Genomic DNA, 26,299 nt, shown 5'->3' on the forward strand with positions numbered 1-26,299 from the left:
TGGACCTCCTTTCTGCGCGGCCATGATTTACCGCATTTGCTCGAATCGATTTGCACGGCCATAAACCATCGGGTATGGAATTGGGAAGTTTGGAGCTCCGGGTACGGGGAGCCTTAGTCCCAGTGTGATCGATTTCTGGCCAACTTTTCATCTTCCACCGTTAGCATCCTCCAACCGCGTTCTCATTAGTCACGGAGCCATGGAGCGAGGAACGCTCTCGTATGGATTATTGTTCTGATGGGATGATGTCTCCTCCCGTTTTTTTTCTTGCCTCTCTGAGCCTCTCTCTAACATCCTCACCGATGCGTGATGCATCGTGGCACTTTCTCAACAGCGTTCTCGTATCCTACTTTTTCGCTTTGTTTTGTTTCGGGGAAGAACTTAAATTTGTTGGTTCTCAAATCGAGAATAAGATCTTTGCACTCATGCGATCACGACCGCTCGCGCGGCCAGCCAGCCATCCAGTCGGGATTTTTTCTTTCTCCACCCAATTCCCGGGGCCGTACCGGGGCCGCAACTTGCAAAAATGAGAAGATACGGTTTTAATTGTTTTTCATCAAAGGGTGGCAACGCGCGTCTTCGAGTTTCGATTTGAAGCGCAAACGATGATACCCTCACGGCCCTTGCGCCTTCCCAGGCCCTCTTGCGCGGGTAGTGCCCGTAATGGGTAACGAATTGGGAATGTAATGTGGCCTCAGTGAAGCAAAGACGGGGGAACGACAAACAAAAAAATGCATGCAACGCATCGTCCTACCCCAAAAAAAATCCCGTAAAGTAACACTACACTCCAGCTCATTCCAGTTTGTCGGACGCTCGGTACATTCCTTTCAAGGGTTGAACGATATCCCTACCGCTCTTCATCTTCCTTCTCTCCTTTGCGGCCCTATCTCCAGAAGCACATCAGTGTGGGAACTTACTCAAAAGCCGGATAAGTTCTGATGTAATCGCGACCGAAGAACGCCTGAACCATCTCACACACCAAGCCCGATAGAACGCCGGTTATTGTGGCGGACCTTTACACTTGTAAGCGGGCGCGCGCGCGCGATCATCCTCCTTGCGCAGCATCTGTTTGTATTAATTCGCAATACATCATTTAGCTGAGGAGGTGATAATATTATTAAAGCAAAATCAATACATTTATTACTATTATTATCGGTACCACCGGGGCCACTGCCGACACCGTGTCCGCAACAGCTTAAAGAAGTGAAAATGATTATTATTAATATTTTTTAAAGTGTATAATCAAATCCTGCTGGCAGACACACACACACACACACACACATACAGGCAGACATACAATCTCACGTGCTCACTGTGTATGTCCTGGAGGTTTGAAACGGTGGTAGTGGTCGAACCAGAACCGCACCAGAAGGGGCTGTACCGTCTGGATGTTCACAGACGCAGAATCCCGCCGCAGATCCGCGTGCAGACTTCTGCTACGTACTTCGGACCAACAACATCAACTTTAACAACAACAACAACAAAAACTGGTACAGATCGTGGCGATCTGGTAAGACTACATCAGCCACGGTGGAGCGAAGGGTGCAACAAAAAAACGTATCCAACGAGCAACTTACCAACCTTCCACCGGGCCTTGCAGCGCTTTGAAAGGCAGGCGTCATAATAGTGCCAAAGCTGCCGTTGCTTTCTACAGTGCAACTGCTGATGCTGATACTGGTAACATTGTGCAGCCGACAACGACGTCGACGACAGCCGTAGGCCTCGTAACGGGCCCCGTCATAAAGCCATCGTCCATGGCATAGGTTTCGGGGAGCGCTGGAGCGCATGGCTTTGACTCTTTATTGTTTTACGATCGCAGTTTGTGTGGACCTTGGAGGGTAGCCGTGTCGAACCGTACCGCGGGCTTTAAGATACAAACTGAAGCTAGAAGGGAAGTCAACAACGCAAATCCAACGTTTTCAGCAAAATCCCATTAACGACTAGAACTTCTAGCTCGAAAAGGCGCGATGTCCAGGCATATCAAACGCCACAGCATCACATCAATGATCGTACGGGTTCCGATCGAATTAAGTCTTAAGTCAGGAAAAGCGAAACTCCGGCGCACGCAACACCCCAAAGTCCTTCAATTTAAGGCGGGCGTCGACCGTTTCCAAAAAAAGGGCCACAATATACCCCAAAACATATTCTGCAGCACACACACACGAAATATAACGTGAAACAACGCACACTACAGACGAATGAAACCGCCCCGAAGATTCGGCGGAGGCTGGCCGTGTTCTTCAATACTTCGAATTTCGGACGGTGCCCCTTGTACCGCCCCGGGGAGAAAAGTCCGCCCCGTGTTCGGCGGACCAACGACTTCGCCGACAGACCCGTTTTCCAGCATCCAGCACCGACACGATGGTGCCGTGAAGCCGTGACGTTCTTAATGGTTCCCCTTGCTTGCAGGTCAGTTCTTTGCCGTTTTTAACGACAGTGTGCATTGTGTGTGAAAGAAATGCCGCCAAAAAGTACAGAACCACTCTTAGCCACGGAGCCTCAAAGCATATGGGAACGAAAGACGGGGTTTGATGGTTAGAAAATTCTCCGAAACATCATCTGACTCGTCTGTTTTGGATCTTTGATCCAGTAAGTCCTTAGGGGTAAATGATGGAATTGTATTACTGGGGTGTCTAATGCGTTCATGGTACGTCGATTCCTGCCAACAAAATGATACCTGTTGATAGAAATGTCACCATATGACACCCCAAGAATGTCATCAAACGTGCATAGCATACTCGTGTGCGACTTCTGACGCATACAGTGCGCCCGCGTAAATGTCATTCCTGATACTTGTAAATTAAATCAGTCCGCTTGTTATGCAAACAAGCGTCAAACGCTACCGGATAATCGATCCGTAATTGTCCGGTGATCATCTGGCCCGGGCAACGATCACTATTCCGAAGCCAGCCCGACGGACGGTCTTTCAACAAAACCGGCTCGAACCTTTCGTCCGGGGTATGCCGCTTCGTGGTGCGCTCTAACTCATCATCTCCACGTGGCCACGCGGTCGCGAAGGTGTGTTGTTGGTAAGGCTGCGCACAAAATTCCATAAATCATTGACAGATGAATTTTGCAAGCGCTCAGGTAAGGCGCGCCTTTCCACCATCGAATCTTCGTTTGCCTCTTGGTTCTTCACTTCACCTTACCGATGGCCTTCATTTGTTTTAACCTTCCTGCACTGCCTCTGCCAACCTCCCGGTGCCCTCCCAACAACGCCATGACAGCTGGCAAATGGTCTGCAAAAAAAAGCGCCAAACCGCTGCTTTTTGGTGAGGATCGCGAAGAGTGGTTGAAGCTTTTCTTCTTGTTCTCCATTCCGCTGCTCCTTGCGCGGGTCAAACGCGAGGACGCACTCTGCAACGCGTGCGGCGTCCGAAATGAGCAGATATTTCATGTGCATTATTTGTTTACCTTTAGCTTGATGTTGATTGAATGAAGCGAAACACAGCGAGCGCCATGCGCACAGATGGAAGTTCGTCTTATTACGCGGTCGTGAGCGAGTGTTTGTGTGTGCGTTTGTTTTTTGTTGTTGTCTCGTTGTGCTCGTTTTTCGTATTTTTCTTGTGGCACATTGCGTGCGGGTTCTTTTTTGCCTTCCTCTGGGTCATTGCGTGTATTGTTTGGATAGTGTTGAATACTGGTTTCAATTTTTTTCTGTTGTTCGTTTGTGTAAAACGTTTTATAACAACTTACCAACGAGCTTACCAGTGTGTTGGTCGATAAGAGAGAAGCTGCTTCATCAGTGGACCGTAACACTCAGTCAAACTTCTTCTTATAAACCATACCAGACCCAATATCCATGTACACACCTGAAGAAGCTGTCGCAGTTATTGTCTCATCCATGTCCAACATGTACTTCCAACACACATTCTTTTCTTCTAACCTGCAATGATGGGACCGACAGCCGATGTCCGCCGATCAGAAGTCAGTTCCTATTCCGTTTCACCCAAAGTTCTGACCAACCATCCCCGAAAGGCTCACATCCACTCAGGACTTTCCAGGAAGATCAGCACAAAAACAACTCCTTCAAGACACGCTTGCTTTTTGTGCCAACTCATCATCAGCACCAAGAGACGAACAATGAGACACCACCATCGCACCCGTGGCCAATGCATGATGGTTTCATCAACCGGGGCGCGCAAGTGATCGCCATGACGCATCGATCGAATGCGCCCAGCGCTTTTGGGCAATACCAAAATCTCCCAACCAAAAAAATAAAAAAATAAAACCTCCAAACCCAAATGCTTCATGGCAGCCAGGATTCTCTGGCAATTCCGCCGACACTGCACACTGCTCACCGGGGCTCACCATCGGTGAAGATAATGAAATTAAGCCCCCTCCACTGCCGGCTGATTATGATTGACATCCAAATCAAACCTCCTCAACTCGACCTCAAAGCGAACGACTCTGCGTTCTGGTACACCCACTTGAGCTGTCTGTGGCGTTCGAGGGAACCTCCGTGGTCCATGGTCAGATGCCGGTTTTTCTAACGCGCCGGTTTGCTGTGGCTACACTCTCTTGTCTGTGGCTACGCTCTTCGTTCTGTGTTTCGTAAGCGCTGGAATAGATGAATGGGAATCCAATGGACATCCCCACCCAAAAGTCCCGATGAAAGGCGGAAAGATACCCCGCTGCGAACTAACCGATCCCGTCCACACACACACACACACACACACACACACACACACACACACACACACACACACACACACACACACACACACACACACACACACACACACACACACACACACACACACACACACACACACACACACACACACACACGCACAAACCAGTCGAGCCGCGAAGTGGGAAAAAGGAAATTTAATTAACGTATATTAAACAACACCAGCAAACAACTTGGAGCGGATTTTGAAAGGCTCCGTTGGAGGAAGATATCTTGCACACCAGGCTTGCCTTTTCCGTCAATGAAGCGGGCAAGATCCCCCAATTTCTAACGCTCATTTGTATCGGTCCAAATCTTCACACAGAAAACGGTTTGGTTTCGATTCATAACTCTTTGCGGAAGACCTTTCCTGCTTTTTTTATTCTCCGCCGAAACAAACGCGCACCGATCACAACATGGGGTTGTGCTGTGATCCTCAGCCACCGGGGCCGATTGACAGCTTCGATTGGATGCGGTTTGGTTCGGGTGCTTTTTCGGTGGAGAGATTCGTTTCAAAGATTTCTATGTTCGACGCTTCCATGCTTGGGTTGGAATGGATCATTTCTCAAGTCAACAATGTAATGGCGTTGAGCGTTAAGTGTGCTTCTGTTTTTGTTCCTTTCGCTTGTACAGTCAAGGCTCATAAACAAAACACTAACTACAAACAAACCTGTAAATAGTTACTTTTACACTTTGATGTTTCAAGGTGTCTAAAGAGCTTCGTATAGTTAATAACTTTCGTACAACCCTTCCAAGCATATACGAAACATTATGCTGCCCCTTTTTCTTACATGTTCCACTTACTCTCATGGATCGGACTCTCTGGATCAGCGGTGCGTATAATTTATATGGTAAATTGATTTCGTCCTAGTGTACCCCAACCAAGAAATGATGCTACTGCGTCCGTGCGTTACTAACCTGCGTGGGGAGAGGAAGAAACAGAGAGAAGAGAAAAAAACGAACATGAAGAATGCTTTTCAAAATTGGTTCAATATCTGTCCGACCTGTTGAGAGCTGCTGAACCCGGCGTACGCAGTACACCATTAGTATGCTAATGCGCAAAGTAGTGTATATAAATGAGTTAATTAGACAACGTACGAAACGCCTGGTAAATCCGGATTGACGGGCCTGATATTTATAGCTCAGGCTCGGTGACGAGTGGAACCCAGCACAGACAAGTGATCTTCCCCTGTATCCTCAAACGCTCGCCTCTTGTTTTCCCAATAGATGGCAATAGCTACCAACACACACTCACACACACTCACATCTGTCAATTATTGTGTTCTAGTTTGATCGTTGGAGTCAGCGGCCTGCAGCACCATCTTCACTAACCATCATGCACCCGGCTGCTGCTCTAAACGAAACTTCCGGTGGCGATGCATACGTGCAACGCCACCAAGCCGCCCGGAGACTCGGAGTGTGCGTCCAGCGCCCGAGCCCGTAAATCATAACGGCTAACGGGCTAATTAAATTTATTACAGCTCAATTGCTGACCCCTCGGTTGTGCCCGGGGAAGAATTGGACAACGGTCGTAAAGGGTCAACCCGGTGCCAACTGATCCGACGACCCTGTTTGTGGAACGCCTTTTACTTGATCTTGTCTGCGGTCTTCTGGGCTGATCGATCCGACTAAGGGAGGTATGCAACCCTTTGCTTTAAATTAGTTCACTTCTCCGACAGTACCGATCGGCACAGGCGGATGTATTAGCACCCGTTCGACGAGGGAGTCCTCGGTAATTGAATACAATTGGCGTTTTATCGATTTATCGAACCCCATGCCCGTATTTAATTTATTGCATGCGATCCCCTCCAGGGAAAACACTTTTCCTTTTTTAAGTTCGTGCGCATTTGCATCCGAGCGGAAAGCCGGTGATCGATCGATAAGGGAACGCAATAGAGTTATCAATGGTTTGGGAGAGGGTGACTTTTAACCCTTCAATCGATTTTTATGGAAGAGCTGTGAAATATAACTTGCTGTAAAGGTAGTTTCATGTTGAGAGCGAATTCCTACACAAAATACTTCAAATTCTAGAGCCTCTTGCGTTGAGTTTAAAAACATCCTTATACCTGTGAAATTTTTTCTTGCATTGGCGCCAAGGAAGGATTTTAATGAGCTAAGTTCCTTGGGTCCATATCCTAATAACAAAACAACGGCAACCCCTTTGCCTGGAACTCCAACAGCGGAATCCTTTTGAAAACACACCTATCCGGCGGCAGGTGGTAGCCTCATAAAATCGGACTAATTTGTTTCGATTATCTTCTGTCCGCGCGGGTCGCCCCAAACGTAGCGGCGTTTCATTTTTGTTCCGCCAGACCGCGGCTCAAAAAAAGGGAACAAACGAAACCGTGAATCCCTTTTGTTTTTTGTTTTCATGAAGTGAACAACATATTGAACCTTCTCTGGGTCGGTGGATCGCTTTTCGGGTTGCCGTAACCCAACTGTGCGCCCGCTCGACCCCTGCTGTGCGTTGTTGATCCATTAGCTAACACATCGCGAAAGCCGTTACCGACGCCTGGCCGCGGTGGTGCATACGTTATTAGCCCAGCGGGAGGTCACACGAGCCAGAAAGGGTTTCACTCTGCTGTTGTTGCCCGTCTGTTAGGTAAATCAAATCGTCCGCGCTTCTTGCTGGTTCTTCTGGGCGGGCAGTCCAAGATGCCGCGGATGACCCAACCGACCGTCTGATGCCGCTCATTAAACGGAAGTCGTAAAAATAACAAGGATTATTTTTCCTTCTCCCGTTGGGGCGCTGCTGTAGGTTTACATTTGCACGCCGGTTTTGCATGCTAAACACCGTCCTCAAACGCGTTCCGGCTTGTTAGTTTGCGACCAGCAGTTGAAGGTTGTAACGTTTCGTGTGAACTTTTGCAATGATTCAGCATCCTGGCGGCATGGGAACGTGTACACTGCTCAATAAGAAGCTGACTGACATGAGATAACAAGAAGCGGCCGTTGTGCACTTCCCTTTTAAGCGACGCCGCACGAACTGACCGCTCAACAAAGACCGCTGTGTCATCGGAACTAGTGAACGCTCGTGTTATCTATTTGACCGCTTCAGATTAAAATCGAACCGCACGGCTGCTCTCCGATATCCCAGCCCATGCTCACATATATCCTCCCAGCAGTTGCCTCTTTTACTCCAAAAGCCCACCAGCGCGCGCGATGCGTTTAATTACAGATTTAACCCTAAACCAATTAGGTCCCGAACTGTCCGCTTCCGACATAGGAACATCATTAGCAGAATTCACCGGGCCGGGCATCGTGTTCCGAGCGTCCCACGAAAGTTGACACCAGACTGCCGCCGTCACCCAGATCCTGGGGGCGCCATCCGGGCGCACGACTCCTGTTGCACGGGCCAAACCCGCTCGCATCCTAATTAGTTGAAAAATTGTTCCAATTTCACCCCCAATCAAGCGCGGTACTTAAAAAAAACACGGTATCTAATGTTTCCCTCCTAAAAAGAAGCAGAAACAGGCTCATCCCCAGGTCGACTGGGGATGACTCAGCGCAACAGGTTTCCTATTGTCCAAAGGATTATGAAAACATATGTTCACGATTAAGTTACAACAGAGTACAACGAGTTTCTCCCTTCTTGTTCCCTTTACTTTTTCCACCTTTTTGTTATGTCTGCTTGGAAGTAGGGAAGAGTCTGCAACCTGTCGGATGAAGTTGAACTCTTTGCCTTCCCAATCAAAATGAAGGTGAATTGAGTGAGGGAGCCCTATGCTCAAGAGAGAGAGAGAGAGACAGAGAGAGAGAGAGAGAGAGTGTCTGATGCGACCAAGTAGGTTTATGGTAAACTGTTGCGGCTTCTTTCCGCAAGACGCTCGAGACAGGATAAATTACAATCGATAAGCCATCAACAAGCTGAATTGATTGACTACTGCCAGCAGCACTAGCAGCAGCAGCACCACCACTACCACTACCATGTCTTGATGGTTCGATGTCATGAGAGTGACCATAAACCATGGAACCATGTTTGCTGACTGCCATCGTACTCGCGATCGTACGCTGTCGATCGTGCGTCCGCTGCGTTTAGGGAACCGTACGAATAACGTCTCGCGTCGGCTTGACGTGCGATGGGTGGACGAGCCACAGACACTGTTCACCCATTCAGCTATCGGAAACGGATTCTTTATGGGGTAAAAAAGAGTGACTACCCTTTTGCTGGAAAGACGACGACGGCGACAACAACGAGAAGAGAAAAAAAAACAGCAACATAGCACAATAATTGAAGCAATTATATTCGATGATAAATTGATTTTTCAACAGTTTTTGAACGCGAACCTGCCTCGCTGCGTCAAGTAAGAGTGCGTGTGTGTGTTTGTGTCTGTGCTGGCTTACTCGGGCTTATCCGGTTGCCACATTGTATTGACCGCTGCCGTAGTAGTCGCATCTCCAAAAGAGGCGTAGACACACTGTGATGCGGCGTACCGAACAGTCTGACTCACTTTGTAGTCTTTAGACAGCACTGCTTTGCTGTACCTACTTCGGAGATGAGTAACATCAAGATTTAAAGCAAAAACTAGCGCTAGCGACAGTTTGCCGGGGATTAGACTGCAAGCTCAAGCTGGCAAGCACCTTGCTTATGAGGTTTGCACTGTTTGCTTAGTAAGTCGGGATGACTAAGCTGAATGGAAGGCACAGGCATCAGTATTTCCCCCCTTGTTTGCTCCATTAAAGAGCGCTACTTGAGTTGCGCACGGGCAAATAGAGACGGTGAGCGAGGGAGGAGGGGAGTGTAAGACCACATGGTCCTATTCCTGGGAAGTGGTGACTATAAGGTCGTACAATGAGTTTCACATCCAGTGACATTTCAACAGTTTGGAATGCAATATAAATTCTTGGGAGCTTTGTTTTCTCTGGAAATAATACATCTGATGACGATCCAATTCCATGACATTTGCTTGCATCTTGAAATGAAGCAAGCATCTCCTTTCTTTCTTGGAACGCCTTCCAACAATTTCACCAATATTTCAATATTCCACAAATCCCCACTGCGAAAGCAGCGTACGCAATCGATCGTCACTGATCGATGGCAGTAATGGCGACAACCTAATAAACCGAACAGCTCCATCATGTCATCTTTTACGCACACAATTAATCACCTCACATTCCGGTGTGCGGTTCGCTCGCATTTGTGTCCGCATGAGTGTGTTGTGCCGGAAAGTTGTCACCACACCTGCAAATCGCCAACGACCCTAGGGTGTAGTAGTTGCTGCTAATTGAAACGATAATCGGCAACCACCAATTACAAGCAATAAAGCAGCAGTTCGAGGCGCGCGCGCGCGTAAAAAGTGTAAAAAATAAAACATTGGGACAGGTGAGTACCAAGTACTGCCACACCTCTCTATTCTGTCTTCCTACCGTTCTCGCCTCAAATTCATGAACCAATATACAGTCCATAGTAAAATTAGTCAATTTTGGTGGAAGAGTAACCAAAAAAAACAACACACAACACTACGATCCTTTGCATTGCTGCAATTATCCCAATCCGCCCTTCTCCCGTCCTTTCAGGTTGCAACCTGTTGTCGTGGTGCTTGATGTGAGGATGAACCTTATTGGAACAACTGCACGAGCCAGGCGTAACGGCGAAGGTGATGGTGGATTTTCCGGTTGCAAATTGAATTATAATTTGCTCCCGAACAACTGGCCATTTTCTGAATAATTTAGCCCATTTGACAGTGTGTGCGTGTGTGCGTACGTGTGTGATGGGTAGTAGTCAAGTACACCGAGGTGTTTCATTTAGACCTACGGTTGTTGCGGCTCGCTGTTTGATGGGACTGATGTGGGCCTTCCAGCGTAATCAGTAAGAGGAAGAGAAGGTTGTGCGATTTCACTGTACCGGGAGGGACCGTATTAGTTTGGTCATTCGGTATGTGTCCTCACTATCTCCACCTCCACCAGCGACCGAAGGGGACATAAGTGCTAATTTGTCACTTTCCCTCCTCCTGGGCGCGCTGGGCGAAATAGGGCTTGTTACGCCATTAATCTTCCGATCCGACGACTCGATCCATTATTCGGTAGGGTAAGGCCGGAATGATAACCTCTAATGGCGACACTTCGACACTTTGGTGCGGTCGACATCTAATCAATAGTTTTTAAAACCACCATCAACCGGGTACGGGTTGCAACGGGCAGGTTCCGAGCATGTAACTAGCTGCTCTTACTCTTTAGCAGAGATCGATTCGTTCGCTCCATGAGCTCAAAGACATTGGCGTATTGGCGTGTGAAGGTGGCGTGAACCGAGGTGGTAATTGTAATGATCGTAATTGTACGAACTTTTCTGCCCGTTGTTTGTACGCCCGGGTGGCACCCACATTTCAGCACCCTTTGTGTGCTTTGTATTGTAGTTGTACGGAGAGATATTGGCGAGGAAAGGCAAGATTAAATATTGGTTCATACATAGAGACGAGAGCGTGGTAGATGATGATGGCGTTTGCCCGGGAGTTGATGGTGGCCCACTGGTACCCGGTCCTGCCGAATCATCGGTAGCTGAATATACCTTTCCTAGCGCTCTCTCTCCTATTCAATTCCACACCAAACACGAAGTCTTTTGTTCTCTTCCTATATGCTGTGGTTAATAAAGCGAGCTCTGACATGTACACGTCCAGCCAGACAACGTTCCTTTGCAGGTGGAATGAACTAATAGCAATAAACCGTATAAAATATGGCGTTTCCTCTTATCCACACTGTCGCAGCGGCTCCAGTTCAATAATGAAGTAATAAACAATAACGAAAATCCTTTTACAAACTGTCGTACAGTAGTAGTGCCGGTCCAATAAAGCTCGTGCTCTCCCACACTCGTGGCCCGACCGGGGACCAATTTCAATTTACCCTCGAATGCCTTGAATGCTCTCCTGCGCGCACAAAATGGCGATCCATAATACAATGGAGCGATAAATAATATTGTCAACAAGCATCAGTATTTTTTTTTCTGCTTCTACTATCGGGACGATACCATCTCGTTTGCATTCCCGATACTCGGTCCGTGAGTGCGCTTCCGACGAGTGTGTCGAGTCTCGAAAAGTTTGTCACTGAGTGGGACGCTCGATGGGAGTCTCTCCATCCCCAGCAACAACGGGGTGGGGTTCTGTATCGACCATTAATTTAAATTAATTTAACCCCTTTTTCGCTTTCGGAACCGGATCGGAATCCGAAAGCGGTTTGTCGGTGCGTAGGCGAAACCCGAGCGCTCATGACGGAGCGCGCGCGTGTGTGTGTGACTTGTGCAACTGTTGGGGGCAGGCTCGGACACTTGGGAAACCGAGGGAAATTAGAGCGTGCTCTCTTGCCAACCCTCTTTTAGCTACCGGCCCGCGGGGCACACAATTGAAACGACGACGGTTTAGACGGTGAGCATCATAAATTATCCACGAAAACGGTACGCTGTACAGGCAATGCCAGTGCTGTGAGTAGGAAAGCACTCCTGGCAGTCATTCGGAAGTCATATCAATAAAGGATGGAACGGTTATCTATGGCTTTTGGCTGACGTCTCTCAAGCAGGACAATAAAGGTGGGTCTTGTTTGAGTAGTTTAGGGACAGAACAAGATTGATAACACATTGGAAAGGGAATGTCTAATGTCTACAGTGGCAGTATTATATTACGCTTGCCGTTAACGGAGCGACTTCACACAAAATGACTTCCTATTGTGGAATTGGATTTAAGCTCTTGCACTACTACTTCCAACATTAGGATATCTGATACATCACCGAAACAATACAGGCATGTCAACACTTGCAGCATGTGGTGTGTAAGCGCACCGTAAGCTCACTGTCTCACTTATTTGTAATTTCATCATCGAACTACACCGATGTACCGCTCAACCCGCTCTATCCGACGGGCACGGCAAAACCCACCAAACGAAACAATGCTTCCTTTACGATGATGATTATTCAAATTTCAAAACCTTCACAACCACAATGTTTGGTTTTGTTTTGTGTTGGTTTTTTTTTGCGTCTGCTACTTCTGCTGCTGCTGATGATGATGATGATGAGAAGGAGGATGATGTGCCCATTTTCTTTCGTGGCTACCCTCGTAACGCGTACGCCAACCATCGGTACATACCTCCCCGCGAGCCCCAGAAAAGGCTCCCGTGTCTGCTACCTTTGCCTTATCGAGGCTTCCTCCATTGGCACATAACACGATTCGGAGTTGGCCGCAAGAGTAATGCCGTGGGCCGCAACACACACACAACTCTCGCTGTCTGTCTCGAGACACGGCACCCTGCCCTGTCTTGCCTTGGGGAGGCTTGCGCCGATGTCAGAGCGGGGCCCAGTTAGCGTCAGCGGGCGGACACGTCTTCCTTTGTTTTCCAATTCGAATTTATTGATAGTGGGCGGGCAGGTTGCGTTAATTCAATTTGCTCTCAACCACCTTCTACTTCTGTACATCTCCCTGCGATTGTGTGTTGGGGAAAAAATGGGGGACCCAAACAAAAATGATTCTTTTTGGAGAAAGGGCTTCCCTTCCCGGGTGGTGGTTTCGTTTGGTTGTCAAAATTTCGGCAGTGGAGTGAAAAAAACACAACACAACAAGCCACAAACAACGGCAGGCACTTGAGCCGGCCTCGAGCTGGCTTGTTGCATCCTTTAGGCTTTGTTTTTTTATTGTGTAAACAAATTGCAGTTGTTCCGCTCAACCGAAAAAAAGGCAACTCCACAAATTCCACCTGACAGTGATTTTTGTTGCTCAAAGGCACCTTAAAGGCAAAGTTTTTCCACCACCCGCTCAACCTTTTGTGAACGGAAAACTCAACCTTATGCTATTATTCATGCAGCTGAAAGTTTTCATTTCCAATCCGGTTGTGTTGTGTGTGTGCCGGAACACTTGGCCGCAAGACACCTTCGTTGGAGCTTGCGAGATTGGTAGAATTCAAGTCTCCATTCTGTCTGTCTCCATTTGAAGTGAAACGACCATACGATTGGGTCGATTGGTTTTTCAAAATCGATTGCCCCGGCAGTCCTCTCCTCCCTTCCATCCCACCCCTATGTGACTTCAGAAAAAAAAAACAAAAAGCCCAATCAATTCCATGCCGGAGCGTGGTGTGAGCCTTCTCCATTGCTTTGTTTGTACCCACCGACGCACACACTAGTGGGGTTGGGTTAGGGAGCGAGCGTTCTAGCAGGTTGCGTTGGGTGCAAATGTTTTCACCCCGGAAACGGACCCCTCTCAGCACCGAGTGGTACGGGCGAGCGTCTCCGTCGAACGTCGGAGTTCCACTTTTTTCTCGCTTCTCACTTACCACGAACGTTGTCAATCAATCAAGGTTGGTCCGGGGTAAGACCGTGCGAGGTTGAGCTTCGGTTGGGAATGGAACGCTTTCCCCCTCTTAGCCTGCGGGCTCCAGGTGGTTGGTCTGCATGTGAATCGGTGCTAATCGGGGCCAAAACCCCTCGACACTGATCCACCGACCTGCCGACCTGTGTTCTACGTGCAGGAGGCTCACACTCTTTTTCGTACCAAACCTCGGGTTTTCCCTCAACGGGAACCCGAAAAAGTGACTTCATTTCCCAATGTCTCCCCACTCCAGGTCACGAGTGTCACGGCAGGAGGTATTGGGAAATGTCAAAAGCACAAACAAGCAGAAAAAAAACATTTCACTTTTGTCTGGTAAGGTTGATTGTTTTGGACCCTCCGAAAAAAAAACATAAAAAAGCCTTGCATCTTTGCCTGCTAGAGCAAGAAAGCGAAATACTAGTTGCCAAATAATATAATCAGCCCCGCCGCCAGATAAGACCACCTCCACGCTTCCCCTACGGCTTCCGGTCAGATGGCGTGAAAAAGGGGTTTGTGAAAACTTTTGACACTGGTGTTGCCGCTTGTCGCAAATTAGCCATTATTATGTCGATATCGATGTTTTCGGAAGGGTCGGCACGAATTCGGTCTGTGTGTGTTTGTGTGTTTGTTTCCGGTTCGGTAATTTGGCTAACAAATCTAATAAAGAAATTTGGCCACAAGCGTACCGAATCCCCCTTTGTCACTACTTTTGAGCTAAATTGAACGTAGAACCTACCGGGCAATGTGAGAGAGACATACACTAAAGAACGAATAACTTTGCGAATTAAAATTGACCCCCCTCCCCTCCCGTTTTCCCCAAGCATTAACCATCCCGTTGCACTTACCTGTGTCTGCGTCAGCCCGAGGCTGGCAGCGAGCTCGGCCCGCTCCGGTAGCGCCAGGTACTGCGTTCGCTGAAATCTTCGGTTGAGCTGCTGCAGCTGGAGGGAGCTGTAGATGGTGCGCGGTTTTCGCATCTTCTTGCCCTTGCCGTTTACCCGCAGACCGGTGTCTTCTAATTTGTCTAGCAGGAAATGCGCGTCACCGTCCGCATTGGGCGCGTTCACGTGCAGCGCGGTCGTCGGTGAGGGTGGTGGTGGCGGATACGGGGAAAAACCGGTAGTTGGAGAGAGAAGAGAAAACAGAAGATCGATTGCAGATGAGGAAAATTGAAAACAGGGCTGGCTGGTATACGGGGATGCAACCTGGGCTGGCTTCCCCCTCCCGCACAATATAACGCTCGAGGGGGTGGAAGGATAAGGATAACGTAAGCTGTGTGTGTCAGAGAGGAGCTTTCATGTCGCGACATAGCACACAGACAGAACCGATAATGATTTCATTAACACCACGTCCGGGGCACTACGTCGTCTCTGGGCCGGTTGACGTGGCCTAACAGGCCCTAACAACAATGTCCATTGGACGCACCACCGCTACACACATTCGCACACACACACACACACTATCGATCAAACGAGATCCGGGCGCGGTGTGTGTATGTCCTGTCATGACCCGATTTCGGTGCGTGCGTCAAAGAAAGTGCATAAGTTGCATTTGCATTCCGGTTTGCTGCTGCTTTGTATCTCACGGTACGACGCAAGCGGACCTATTTATAGCGACTTGGAAGGGTTGTACAAGAAAAGTTTCATTTCCTGTGACGGGGTGTGGAGTTTCCCGGAGTTATGATGCAAAATTGTAGTGAAAAACTTTCAAAATTTGCAACATTGTTGCCATTCGATTGCAGGCACAAGCGAAACTCCGCTGGTTGTGTTTTGAAGGCGCTTTACTTTTACCGACAGATGTCGCTAGCTGTTAAGACTGACGTTCTAGTACACTTTCGTACTACTGTCGTACTACTGATTGATTTTTTTACTATCAAACAATTCCACGCACGATACGCGTCAGTGAAAAAGGAGGCTTTTATGTCCACTTGGGGAAAAAGTAAGAAGCCTAAAACCAATTCTTAACACTTCCACACCCAGACCCACGAAAGAGATGGTGCTGCGTACTGAACAGTGCGCAAAAAAAGCTGAGTAACCCTGTGTATGTGTGTCTGTGTGTCGGTGTGCTTGGCGAGTGTATCGGTGGCTGTACATTAAATGCCGCTTGCCGTATTTAATCAAAAATGTTAATTTATGTGTGCCAACATACTTTTCTGCCACAGCACCACCGGGCTGGATGGTGGAGAGACTCCTGGGAGGGAGAAGGGCAAGGTACATTGCGTGTGAGCTTCATTCCATGCGAAAAACACTCCAGCTCGTTTGGCTCGATCAATGTGTGTGTGTGTGTGTGTGTGTGTGTGTGTGTGTGTGTGTGTGTGTGTGTGGGTCTGCACACCATACGGCACCTACAGCGTGGTGCGCTACTGTTGTCGTCGTTGGCGTCACCGGGCCGTCGGCAGCAGCCCGTACGTCCATACATTAAATGGAGCAACATTGCGGGTGCAAAAAAAAGCCGTAGCCGTGTGAAAAGAACCCCGCCAATCTCCCACTCTCTCCCGTGACGATCTGTGAACAACAAACGCACACATTACGGAGCATACACACGCACTCCGTTTGGGAGATGCAGTTTTGCTATTTGATTAGGAGGAAGAAACAACAGCAGAACAGTTGAGATTAAATTTAAATAAACTGTACACACCGTCTCCAAGGCCCAGTTTGGAGTGCACTTGCTTAAGAGAGAAACGCACAAGACACACACGCGCAAAAAAAAGCTGCCTCAATACAACAATGTTGGTTCCAACCGAGCGCGCACCCATCGGTGCATTGGAGGCGACTATCAGCCACCCGAAATTAACATCCACCTCCGGGGAACTCTGAGTTTCACCTTTCAATTGTAAACGCGTCGTGAATGACTGCTGTCCAAAATCATGACACCGATGCTCAGCACACCGGGAGCGGTAACGGCAAAAATTGCACAAAGCAAAAGGGTAAGGAAGTCCTCACGCAACTTGCGTGGACGTTTTGGGACCGCGTGTGTGCGAGGGACAGGCCGCGTTTTGTGCGAATAAATTATTCCGTCCTCCTGCACGTCCTTTTACGTACGGATGCCGGCAGATTGTCTGATTCCCGCGGTCACTCAACGGTCCCTGATCGCCGACCAACCAACCAGCCAGCCCGATGGGTGCTGAGGCATTTTTCGGCTGGTCTCGTTGGTCCGTCTTTTCGCGCAAGGAATTCCCCGTGCTGGTGACCTCCAGGATAGGGTCTCCGGGGTTTGACGTTGAGGCCGAGGGCGACTGTAGGTCGCGGAAAAGGGAGTCCAATTCCATCACGTCACACCGTACGGTTGTGCAATTGCTTTGACTGTGTGTGTGTGTTTTTTGTGCAGTTTCGCAAATGGATGAGACAACTGTTTCGGCAACGAAGTCACGTTTGTCAATCAACCGTGATCTTTAGCGCGCTTTGGAGCAAGTCAGTGGAAGGTCAGTGGCGATAACGGGCGCGTAACGGGGCAGGTGCTTAAGTCTCCCATCTCCCACCTAAAGTAGACACTTTCATTTGAATTGTATAACTTAGCTGCTTATCTGCAAAGGCTGTAAACACTTATACTTTCTTGCAACTGCTGTCCCATGTTAAATGGTAAAAAGACACACAAAACCCAACGCAACACCAACAACTTCCTTAAACGGGATCTCCGGGTGAGATATGCTCACGAAGATCCCGCCAATGCCATCTAGGGAAATCAATCTTCACTCTCCTACTCTCTCTTTCTGTCTCTCGGGAACCGTACAGACAAACCTCGCTGTGTGTCACCCGATTTTGGAGGGTCCCTTTTCTGCGATCACATAAATATTCGCACTCGAACACGCACGGGGTTTTGGTAGAATTTTTCGCAGAAATCCTTGACTGCACGCGCTGCCCTTCTTTTACGTAAAAGGGCCAATTGAACTGAGAGAAACCCCGATGGCAAGACGTTTTGGATGCGACATTTTTGTTTTGTTCGTTTCCTGTGATATTCGTACGCAATGTCGATCGTAACTCAGCGCGCGGACGATCTTAAAATGTCATCCAAATAAAAACAAAAGTCCTGAATGCGGGGTGGAAGGAGTGAATCAATGTGGGGATTCATTTGATATGTACGTTAAACTTTACAGACACAAGAACAACTTTTCGAAAGCTAGAGCTTAAGTTGCCTGTGGACGAAACAAGAATAATTGGACGTCTCATTTATGGCAGACATAATTACTTTCTAATGTTATGTGTTATGTTATCAAAAAAAAAAAATATCCCATGTAGATCCTCTTTAATAACAAGAAGTTATCGAATACTCCAACAACTTGGAGATTAATTTACGGGATCATTTCCTAAGAATAGGAGAAGAACTTAACTGGCTCGTAGCTTTTACTTGAGGATCACAAATAGCTCCATGAACCAGAGCATTGGTTAGTACTTCAAAATCAGTATTTGTTGCGTGTTACAATGCTCTCCGTCGGTTATTGAAGAAATTGAGGAGTTAATTTTGAGTTAACGCCTTGCACATTAAAAGGTGTATGCTATAATGTCTTGTAGTTTAACTCATTGAAGGCAGACAATTGTGATGATATATTCCACTATTACCTTCTCTTTACTTAAAAAAAGACACTTCAACATGTTTTATGGGATACATATGATTGAACATAGCAACATTGTCCGTCTGAAACCTTACCATTCTGCGCATCCTAATACGCCATCTTCATCGACGGCTTTGGAATGACGTAGCGCAATCTGAATAACTTGCACTGTGTGAACGAGAAACGTTAAGCGCCTGGCTCTGAGCTCTCGGAGGACATTTCCGTCCCGATGGCGCCACTACAATGACGCGCTCTCCAATCATTGCGCACCTTTAAAAAAGGATTTGCACCCTTTTTCCCTTTCTCCTTCTCTTTCGCTCTCTTGTTCCTTTCCATTGAACTAGCGCCGGCTATTATTATTCAAATCACCACAGCGCTCCTTTTGTACCGATTTGCCGACGCCCAATGTTCGTCTTCCGAGAACGTGCCACGACGTTTTGAGGTTTGCGCGGAGGAAACCTCGGGACATTCAGAATTCAGCGCACCGGAAACGCATATGGAACCGTGGGTCGGCTTTTATTTCCTCGGCGCAAAAAAACACACACACACACGATGAAGTGATGGTTTTGTAACACAAAAAGCTGGGATGGTAAAAAAATCCAACTCCCAAACAGCTGTAAGCTGAAAGCACATTCCGCCGGGCGATATCCGTTCACGATAGTGTCTAAAGAGCGAGAATGAACTATAACAAAAAATCCCCGTTGAACCTTATTTCCTAAAGGTAGCTTACGGGTTCCTCCCGCCGAGGGGTTTGTTTCTCGGGCACCGCCTACCATACCGGGGCCGGGTGGCGCACAAAACCAGACGCGGGTCCAGCGTTTGAATCCCGAACTGCGGCACCGGAAACTACGGGCTCCGTCCATCGCCGTCGCCGGCGTGGTTTCAAATTTTTTGACGGAAGCGAGGGAGCAAGCGACCCCTGCAAGCTGCCGCTGCTGGACCGTGTTTTATTCATCTGAGCGACACTTTTTACATAGTGAGTTTTTTACCCTTGCTATGCTAGCTTTTTTACTCCCTCAGAAGGGCGGATGTATACAATGTGCGCGGTGTGGCTTGCGTGGCGCACGAGTCGAACGGTTGGCGGCGGTCCAGGGCGTTTGATTGTTGTTGAAGGCCTGCGGCAGATTGAACCAATTCCGTTTGCGTTATTGTTGGTTATTGGAAACATATTTTATTTCTTCCCCAGCTCGATACCCGCCCAAACTCAGACTTTTTTTTTTTTGGGTGAGTTTTCGCACAAGGGCGCCACAAGGGATTTCCCTTCTGGCGACCGTTTTGTATTTGAGCCTAATTTAATTTGCACCTTTTGAGGGTTTTGCTAGCCCAGTCGGCTGGAAGGGAAAGAAAACGCAACAGCAACAGACCACGAACGCACAGCAATTTTTGGCACGAGCCGATTGGGTGTTTGTTGCTCAAGCGATAGCGCCATTAGTGAAAGAAAAGCCAATATATCGGCAACGTGTGTCAGTGACAGGCTGTTTATTATTTCGTTAAAATGATATGTAGCAATTGACTTTGGGAAGTAACTTAATACACGTAACAATTTGCCATAAGATTCAATCCAACCAGTGATATTGAACTGGCCCTAATTTAATGCAATAAAAACACTTCAACATTTGAAGATATTAAGATAAATATCTTTGAAATCAATTTAACGCTACATTTGTCTGGGTTTAGTTATAACAGACAAGCAGATCATCATGATGCATTAGCAACAGTTTTTGTCTTCTAGACACACTGCGCTGAATAATTTACCATCCGACGGACTCAACCACATTTGCCGTTGGGCTTTTTTGTGGTGCTTCATGTTAATGCATTTTCAACCTCTTCTACATAGCCTACAGAGCTTCTGGCTTGTTTTTCTTTGCAAATAAAATGCCTTTTTAATTCAAACACATGTTTGTGTGTATTTTTTGTGTGAGTTTCTGTTTGCTTTGCTTACGCCATCTGGTTGATGTTTCGCCATGACTTATTAATTAACGATGGAATAATAAATAGTCCAGAGTGGGCTAGAGACCATTACATCTGCCATTTGTTATAACTTCTTTGTTGGTTGTATCGAAAACAAAGAGAGAACGAAATAAGAATCAAGCAGATGAAACTCTTCTAGGAGGTTGTACACTAACATTCAACACTACTGCTTCGACCTTTTTGTGTTGCTATTTTACAATGAAACATGTCTGCTTTTAATATTTTTCATTGCAGTAAAACACATACTTTGCTTTGCGCAATCGTCGACCGAAACTCCACGTTACGTTATCCTTTCGATCCTTCCATCTTCTATGCGAAGCCGCGCGTGGCATTCTGTACAGGGAACACTTACCATCTTTTGGTGGACTAGCGCAGGGTGGTGCATAACTGCCTAAATGATACCCAGAGTAGGAGTTCTGGTGCATCGGCGGAAATGGGTAGCCGAGGGCACCGCGCGGACTCGGAAAGCCCGAGTCCTGGCCGCCCTGGGCACTGAAATGCTGATACCCGCTCCGGATGCCACCGTACCTGTTTGGAGGAAGAAAACAAAAAGGGGCGCTTTAGTAAATTTGATAATTATGTTTTATTATTTTAAACATTTAATCAACCTGATATTGATGATCACGAAAACAGAAAACAATCCATGGATAGAGGTCGAAATTAAAAATAATCGTTATGATTACTTTTTTTTCCTGCAAAATACATGCCAGCAATGCATTTGACTGAAATTATTGTACCCTTCAAATTTGCAGTTATCGATTTTCGACAGTTATGTTAAAATTACTAAGACAATTGCACTAAAGTAAACACGGCTTTCATTGCTGCAATACGGAACGGAAGTATAATTCACTCCGTATGGAAGCAAAAAAACAACAATCCAACAGCCATCTTGCACGATCGACGGCTGGCTCGAAATGCAAAACACCACTGAAAACTAACCCTCAGCCAAAAAGTCAATTAGGCCTAATTTTTTTCCCAAACCGCACTTGTACGAAAACCTACAACCACGGGATGTAATTTTATGCACGTGTAGAGGCTTGGTTTGGGCTCACCACGGGACACCACGCAGACAGCAGCACGGCTACGGCGAGAGAGCGTGTTTTGTTTCGAGGGGGCCGGATGGCGCCACCCAAATGGAAGAAATGGACGAGTAAAAAAGCAACAACAGCAGCAGCAACAACGGTGCTACCGTACCACCCTTCGATATTATTGCCACCCTCAACCACCGACCCTCCCGAGATCGATTGGTAACACACGCGCACACACTGCTTTTCATTCTGCAGGCAGCGCCGGTTCGGCAGAGAAAGAAGGAACGAGACGATTTGGGATTGGATGGAAAAATCCCCCCCATGCCTCTTTACCCTCCATTGCTAGTCCAAGTCCAAGCTTTTCCAGCATGGCGTCCATCAGCAACGCACCAAACGGCTCCCACATGTTGTCTGCCATACGGTACAAGGTGAAGATGATGGTGAGCAAGCAACAGCAACAAAAAAGCCAAAAAGAAAATACAAAAAAAAGAGAATTCCATGTGGAGGGAGGAAGTGGTAAAGAAAACAGGCCGGAAAAGCCGGACCGTGTGGAAGTGGTCGTATTTTGGGGGGCGAAAAACCGGGGAAAATGGGGAAAAATAAGAACAAGCGCGTAAATGTTGATGCGTAAAAAGCGGTGTGCGTTTGTGGGGCCTGGTGTTACCTTTATAAACACACACACACACACATACATATCTAGGTGGCCATGCTACAGGGGTACACGCGCACCCGCGCCCTGCCGTACACGACGGGCTGAATGAATTAAACAATTTACGTGTAATTCAATTTTCGGTAGCACCGAACCTTTAATTTCGATCGAGCCATTAGAGACGCTCGCTCGGCTTCCGCGGAAGGTTGGAAACTGTACCAGCTGCTCGAGCCGGGGAAGAGGGGGGGGGGGGGGAGGGAGAAAAAAGCAGTTTAAAACAGCAATTGCGTGGATTAGCTTTTGGGAAGTTTGCCACGGTCCAAAGGGTTCCAATTTTGCTTGATTCATTGAAGTGGGTTTTAATGGTTTAGAAATCAATTTAGTTATTTTGCAAAATTTTTAAATGGGAAAAAGTGAAACAGAAATGAAAAAAAAACAGAACCTCACAAAACACTCTCAGTGTGTAGTTTATTGGAAAGAAGATTATTCTTATACTTTGAATAGCGTTGAAAAGAGCTTTAAATGTTTTACTTTTGAGCAACTTTCATGAAAAGATGCATTATGATCTTGGGATGATCAACAATAAAATAAAACAATAATGAACGAACATTGAAATTTCCGTGTTAATGCTTCTTCATTACCTTGCTTTGTTCGCTTGCAGGAGGTTCAATTTAAATAACTCAATAAAAATGACAAAGGTCTTCTCTCAGATCTGTCAATTGATAGCATTCCGGAAATATACCTCCATCATCTGTAGAAATAAAGATTAAAGGAGCACTCTGAACTTCTCTCGAAAGCTTTCAAAACACAAGATGTAAAAATCCAATCAATGAATCAATGATCAACGCTTTACTGCCCAATATGATCTGCTATCTGTAGCTAATCTCCAAGTTCCGCTTTAGGACGTCAACTACTCGTGCAAAACGTCTCTATGATGTATCTTTTATTGTTCGTTGTAAAATCTTTAGCTCCTTAGTAAATTCACTTCCCCTTCAAAAGCTCCCACACCACTTTCAGGTATACCACGGACCTGTGACAGCTAAACTCGTCTCATAAAACGAAGCCCTCACGCAATCACCTCACGAATCTTCTACTGTAAATAAATAAATCACAAACCCTCCACTGTCCCGCACACACAGCCTACAGAGAGTAATTAGGCGGAAATAGTTGCACCGTAAAAGCAGAAATTACTCTGCTGTAAAAATCTACAAACCAATACGAAGCACTGCAGTACTTTGAAAGAACGATCGTTCCATGCTCGTTTGATTGAAGCTTCATAAATCAATTCCCGATTCGTCGGGTGCAGGAGACGGAAGACAAATTAGCACACAAAACCCCTAGCGGGCAATAAAAGGTCGAACCTTACCTTTGGCACGCGTCGTCGTTGCCATGTGCCATAAAACTTGACAAACTTCACTACGTGGTCCCTCCTCCCCCCCCTTGAAACCCGCTCGCGCATAGCGCTCTAGCACGGTAAAACCGGCGTTAAAGTTAATCATAAAAACATGGCGCGTAAACTTGCCCACCCGGCCCAGCACTTTCCGCCCGGTTTGCAAAAGGCGAAAAACAAACAAACTATTCCTTTCTTGCGCTTCGCACTCCGCTCCGGGACTAGCACGCTTCGCCCTATACCATTATGCTCCACATGCTGGAGCTTATTTTTTAACGATGTAGATATTTCCGTCGATTTATGTGGCCTAGCTTTCAGCAAGGTTTCGCCTACTGTTCGCTACTGTACCGTGCCCACCACTGGCGCAGGAGGAAAACAGGGATTCTCACAAATTGGTGGTCATAAAAAGACGACCTACCAATACGCTCACTCCCCTTTTCCACGTATATAGATGGTATGGAATCGATCGTAAAAACAGAAACCCGCCCGCTATTAAAAACTCGATACCATCCAAATCGGGAACGGAACGAGCGAGCCTTTCTGTTGATGTTGTGCGCGGGTTGTGATGCTCTAGAATCGATAACCGATCGCCGATCGCTATGCACTGCGGTTCAGGGGGAGAATACTAAAAATGTGTCATTTTTTGTTTTTGGTTTCATTTCTATACGCTTGTACTAAACTATCCAAAAATGGATGTCCGTAATGCTAGTACCGAAGACACCTCGTGTCCGTTACGTTTATGCTGACAGCGGAAAGATGGAAGAGCCACCTTTTTGTTACATTCATGCTGTAACCGTCGTGGTTTTATGAATTGAACGCAAACGCTTTTCTGACCCCAAACCCGCCCGTCTTCCTGCGCAGTGACGCACACGTGCCCAACATGCCCGGGCGTCATTAATCATTATCATTAGCCGCTGCTAATTATTGCAGCAAAAGAGCGGGCAAGCGGTATATTTCTGTCTGCACCAAAGCTGCACCGGTCCTGGGCAGTGGCAGTGGAAGAAAAGCCTTTCCTTTTCACTCGTTTTACCATTTCTAGATGGAACTACAGTTTGATGTTTTATAAGCCGATAACTATCTCGTCTCATTACGCTTGATGTGTATAAATGCAACGAATCTGGTATTTTTGTTTTTCTTGTTGCAGTGTGGAAATAAAATCACCAAAAATCATTCACATTTCCATCAACGAGTATTGGGCATTTACGCCATTTCAAAACTCTACTTCTAGCACATGAATCGAAGCAGCATCCTCATCGATTGATCATACGCTTCATGCCACAATCGCTAATGCTGATGACGATGATGATGATGATGATGATAAGGTGCCCCTCATCGATTGGGTGCTAATTGCTTTCACGGTGCCAATGGGTACAATTAAACGGTCCAATGGAGCAATTCGGTATTGATTTTGTGGTTGTGTGTGTTTGCAGCCCGATGATACAATTCGACAAGGACGTTCAATTAAAGGGTGAATGAGGTGGATGTGCAGCTTAATGAAAATAAGGCTTTAACTCGTTAAATGTGGTAAAGCACATGTGTTGGAGAATACATATTTCAACATATCGGTTGGGTAAATTGGCTCAAAACAAAAAGCTCCTTAATAAATGTAAAAAATACATGTTTTGAACTAATATATTTTACAAGCGAAATACACTTAACGTCAATCAACAATCGTTTTTAATTTTTAAGAGTGTCAGTTGTTAATTTTTTAGAGTGATTCTATGGCAAGAAGTAAGTGATAGAACAAGAATCCGTCACAAGACCTTCTTCGCCTTCTATTTGGCGTGCAACGTCCAATGCGGACATGCAGCCTCCATGTTTTATATCCAAGTTATTATGTTGTTTTAAGCTTGTTCAATTGTCGTTATTGAAAATATATAGTACTTGAAGAGATGCACTTTTCAATAAAATCATAGATGTGATTCCCAAAAAACTGACATATAAAGCATGAAATACAAATGCAATAGTTATTCCGTAGCAATGAGTTGAGTTGAGTTCAAACTTCAAACAATAGGCAGAAAACGATTTTAAAGCATCACTTAAAAGACTTTTTTTTGCTAACAAGATCATTTTGCATGGATTATTTATTCCTCTAACAAGACTCATTAACTTTAGTCTTTAAGCTTCAAAACCGATTTTGCTCCCTAGATTCTGTAGGCTGCATTATTAAATTACAGTTCAGAGAAATATTTTGATTCAGTGGTCAACATAGACGGTATTTAACACCTGTTTTCATGGAAATTTCTACAATTTTACTGATAGTTCCCTTACAACTTGACATAGTATAGCCGACAGAGTATGGCGGGTCACATGTGCCTTCTTGCGGCCTAGATGAAGGCTTTTTTCTCTCATATTCATGGAACCATCGTACAAATTTGAGGATCACTGCCTTGCAAGCAGATCTCTCCATAACTTTGATGCATACGAGGATCACTCCATAGAGACTTTACCTCATACAAAAACTACAAAACAGAATACGTTTTCCTTCGAAACCAGCATTTGCCAGCGGTAACCAGTAGCTCAACCTGTATATTAAGCTATGTAAATCATGGAGCCATTTTGGTATTTGTATTTTCCAACCATTTTCAAGCAAAAGATCTAAACGATTAGTAGGCACTAATCTCTCTAGGAGCTCCTAGACACTTCTTCACATTTTAAATCCTTTCGATCTTTGACATCCAAAGACACAATACCCACAATGCCTTCTTTGTTACTGTAAGTAATCACCCAAGATTCCAGCAACTGAGGGCAAACTCCAG

At 46.5% G+C, this 26,299-nt stretch overlaps 1 protein-coding gene across 1 annotated transcript in view; it reads right to left on the reverse strand.

Moving 5' to 3' along the window:
- LOC1270045 (homeotic protein distal-less) overlaps window positions 1-26,299 on the reverse strand; it is a 52,726-nt gene that overhangs the window by 24,563 nt on the left and 1,864 nt on the right. Inside the window, exons 2-3 of the mRNA XM_061644259.1 lie at window positions 20,826-21,001; window positions 14,799-14,977 (exon numbers count right to left, since the gene is read on the reverse strand). Coding sequence (XP_061500243.1) covers window positions 14,799-14,977; window positions 20,826-21,001 — 355 coding nt within the window. The remainder of the gene's footprint in view (window positions 1-14,798; window positions 14,978-20,825; window positions 21,002-26,299) is intronic.

The sequence above is a fragment of the Anopheles gambiae genome, chromosome 2 (assembly GCF_943734735.2).
Source record: "Anopheles gambiae chromosome 2, idAnoGambNW_F1_1, whole genome shotgun sequence".
Classification (NCBI taxonomy): domain Eukaryota; kingdom Metazoa; phylum Arthropoda; class Insecta; order Diptera; family Culicidae; genus Anopheles; species Anopheles gambiae.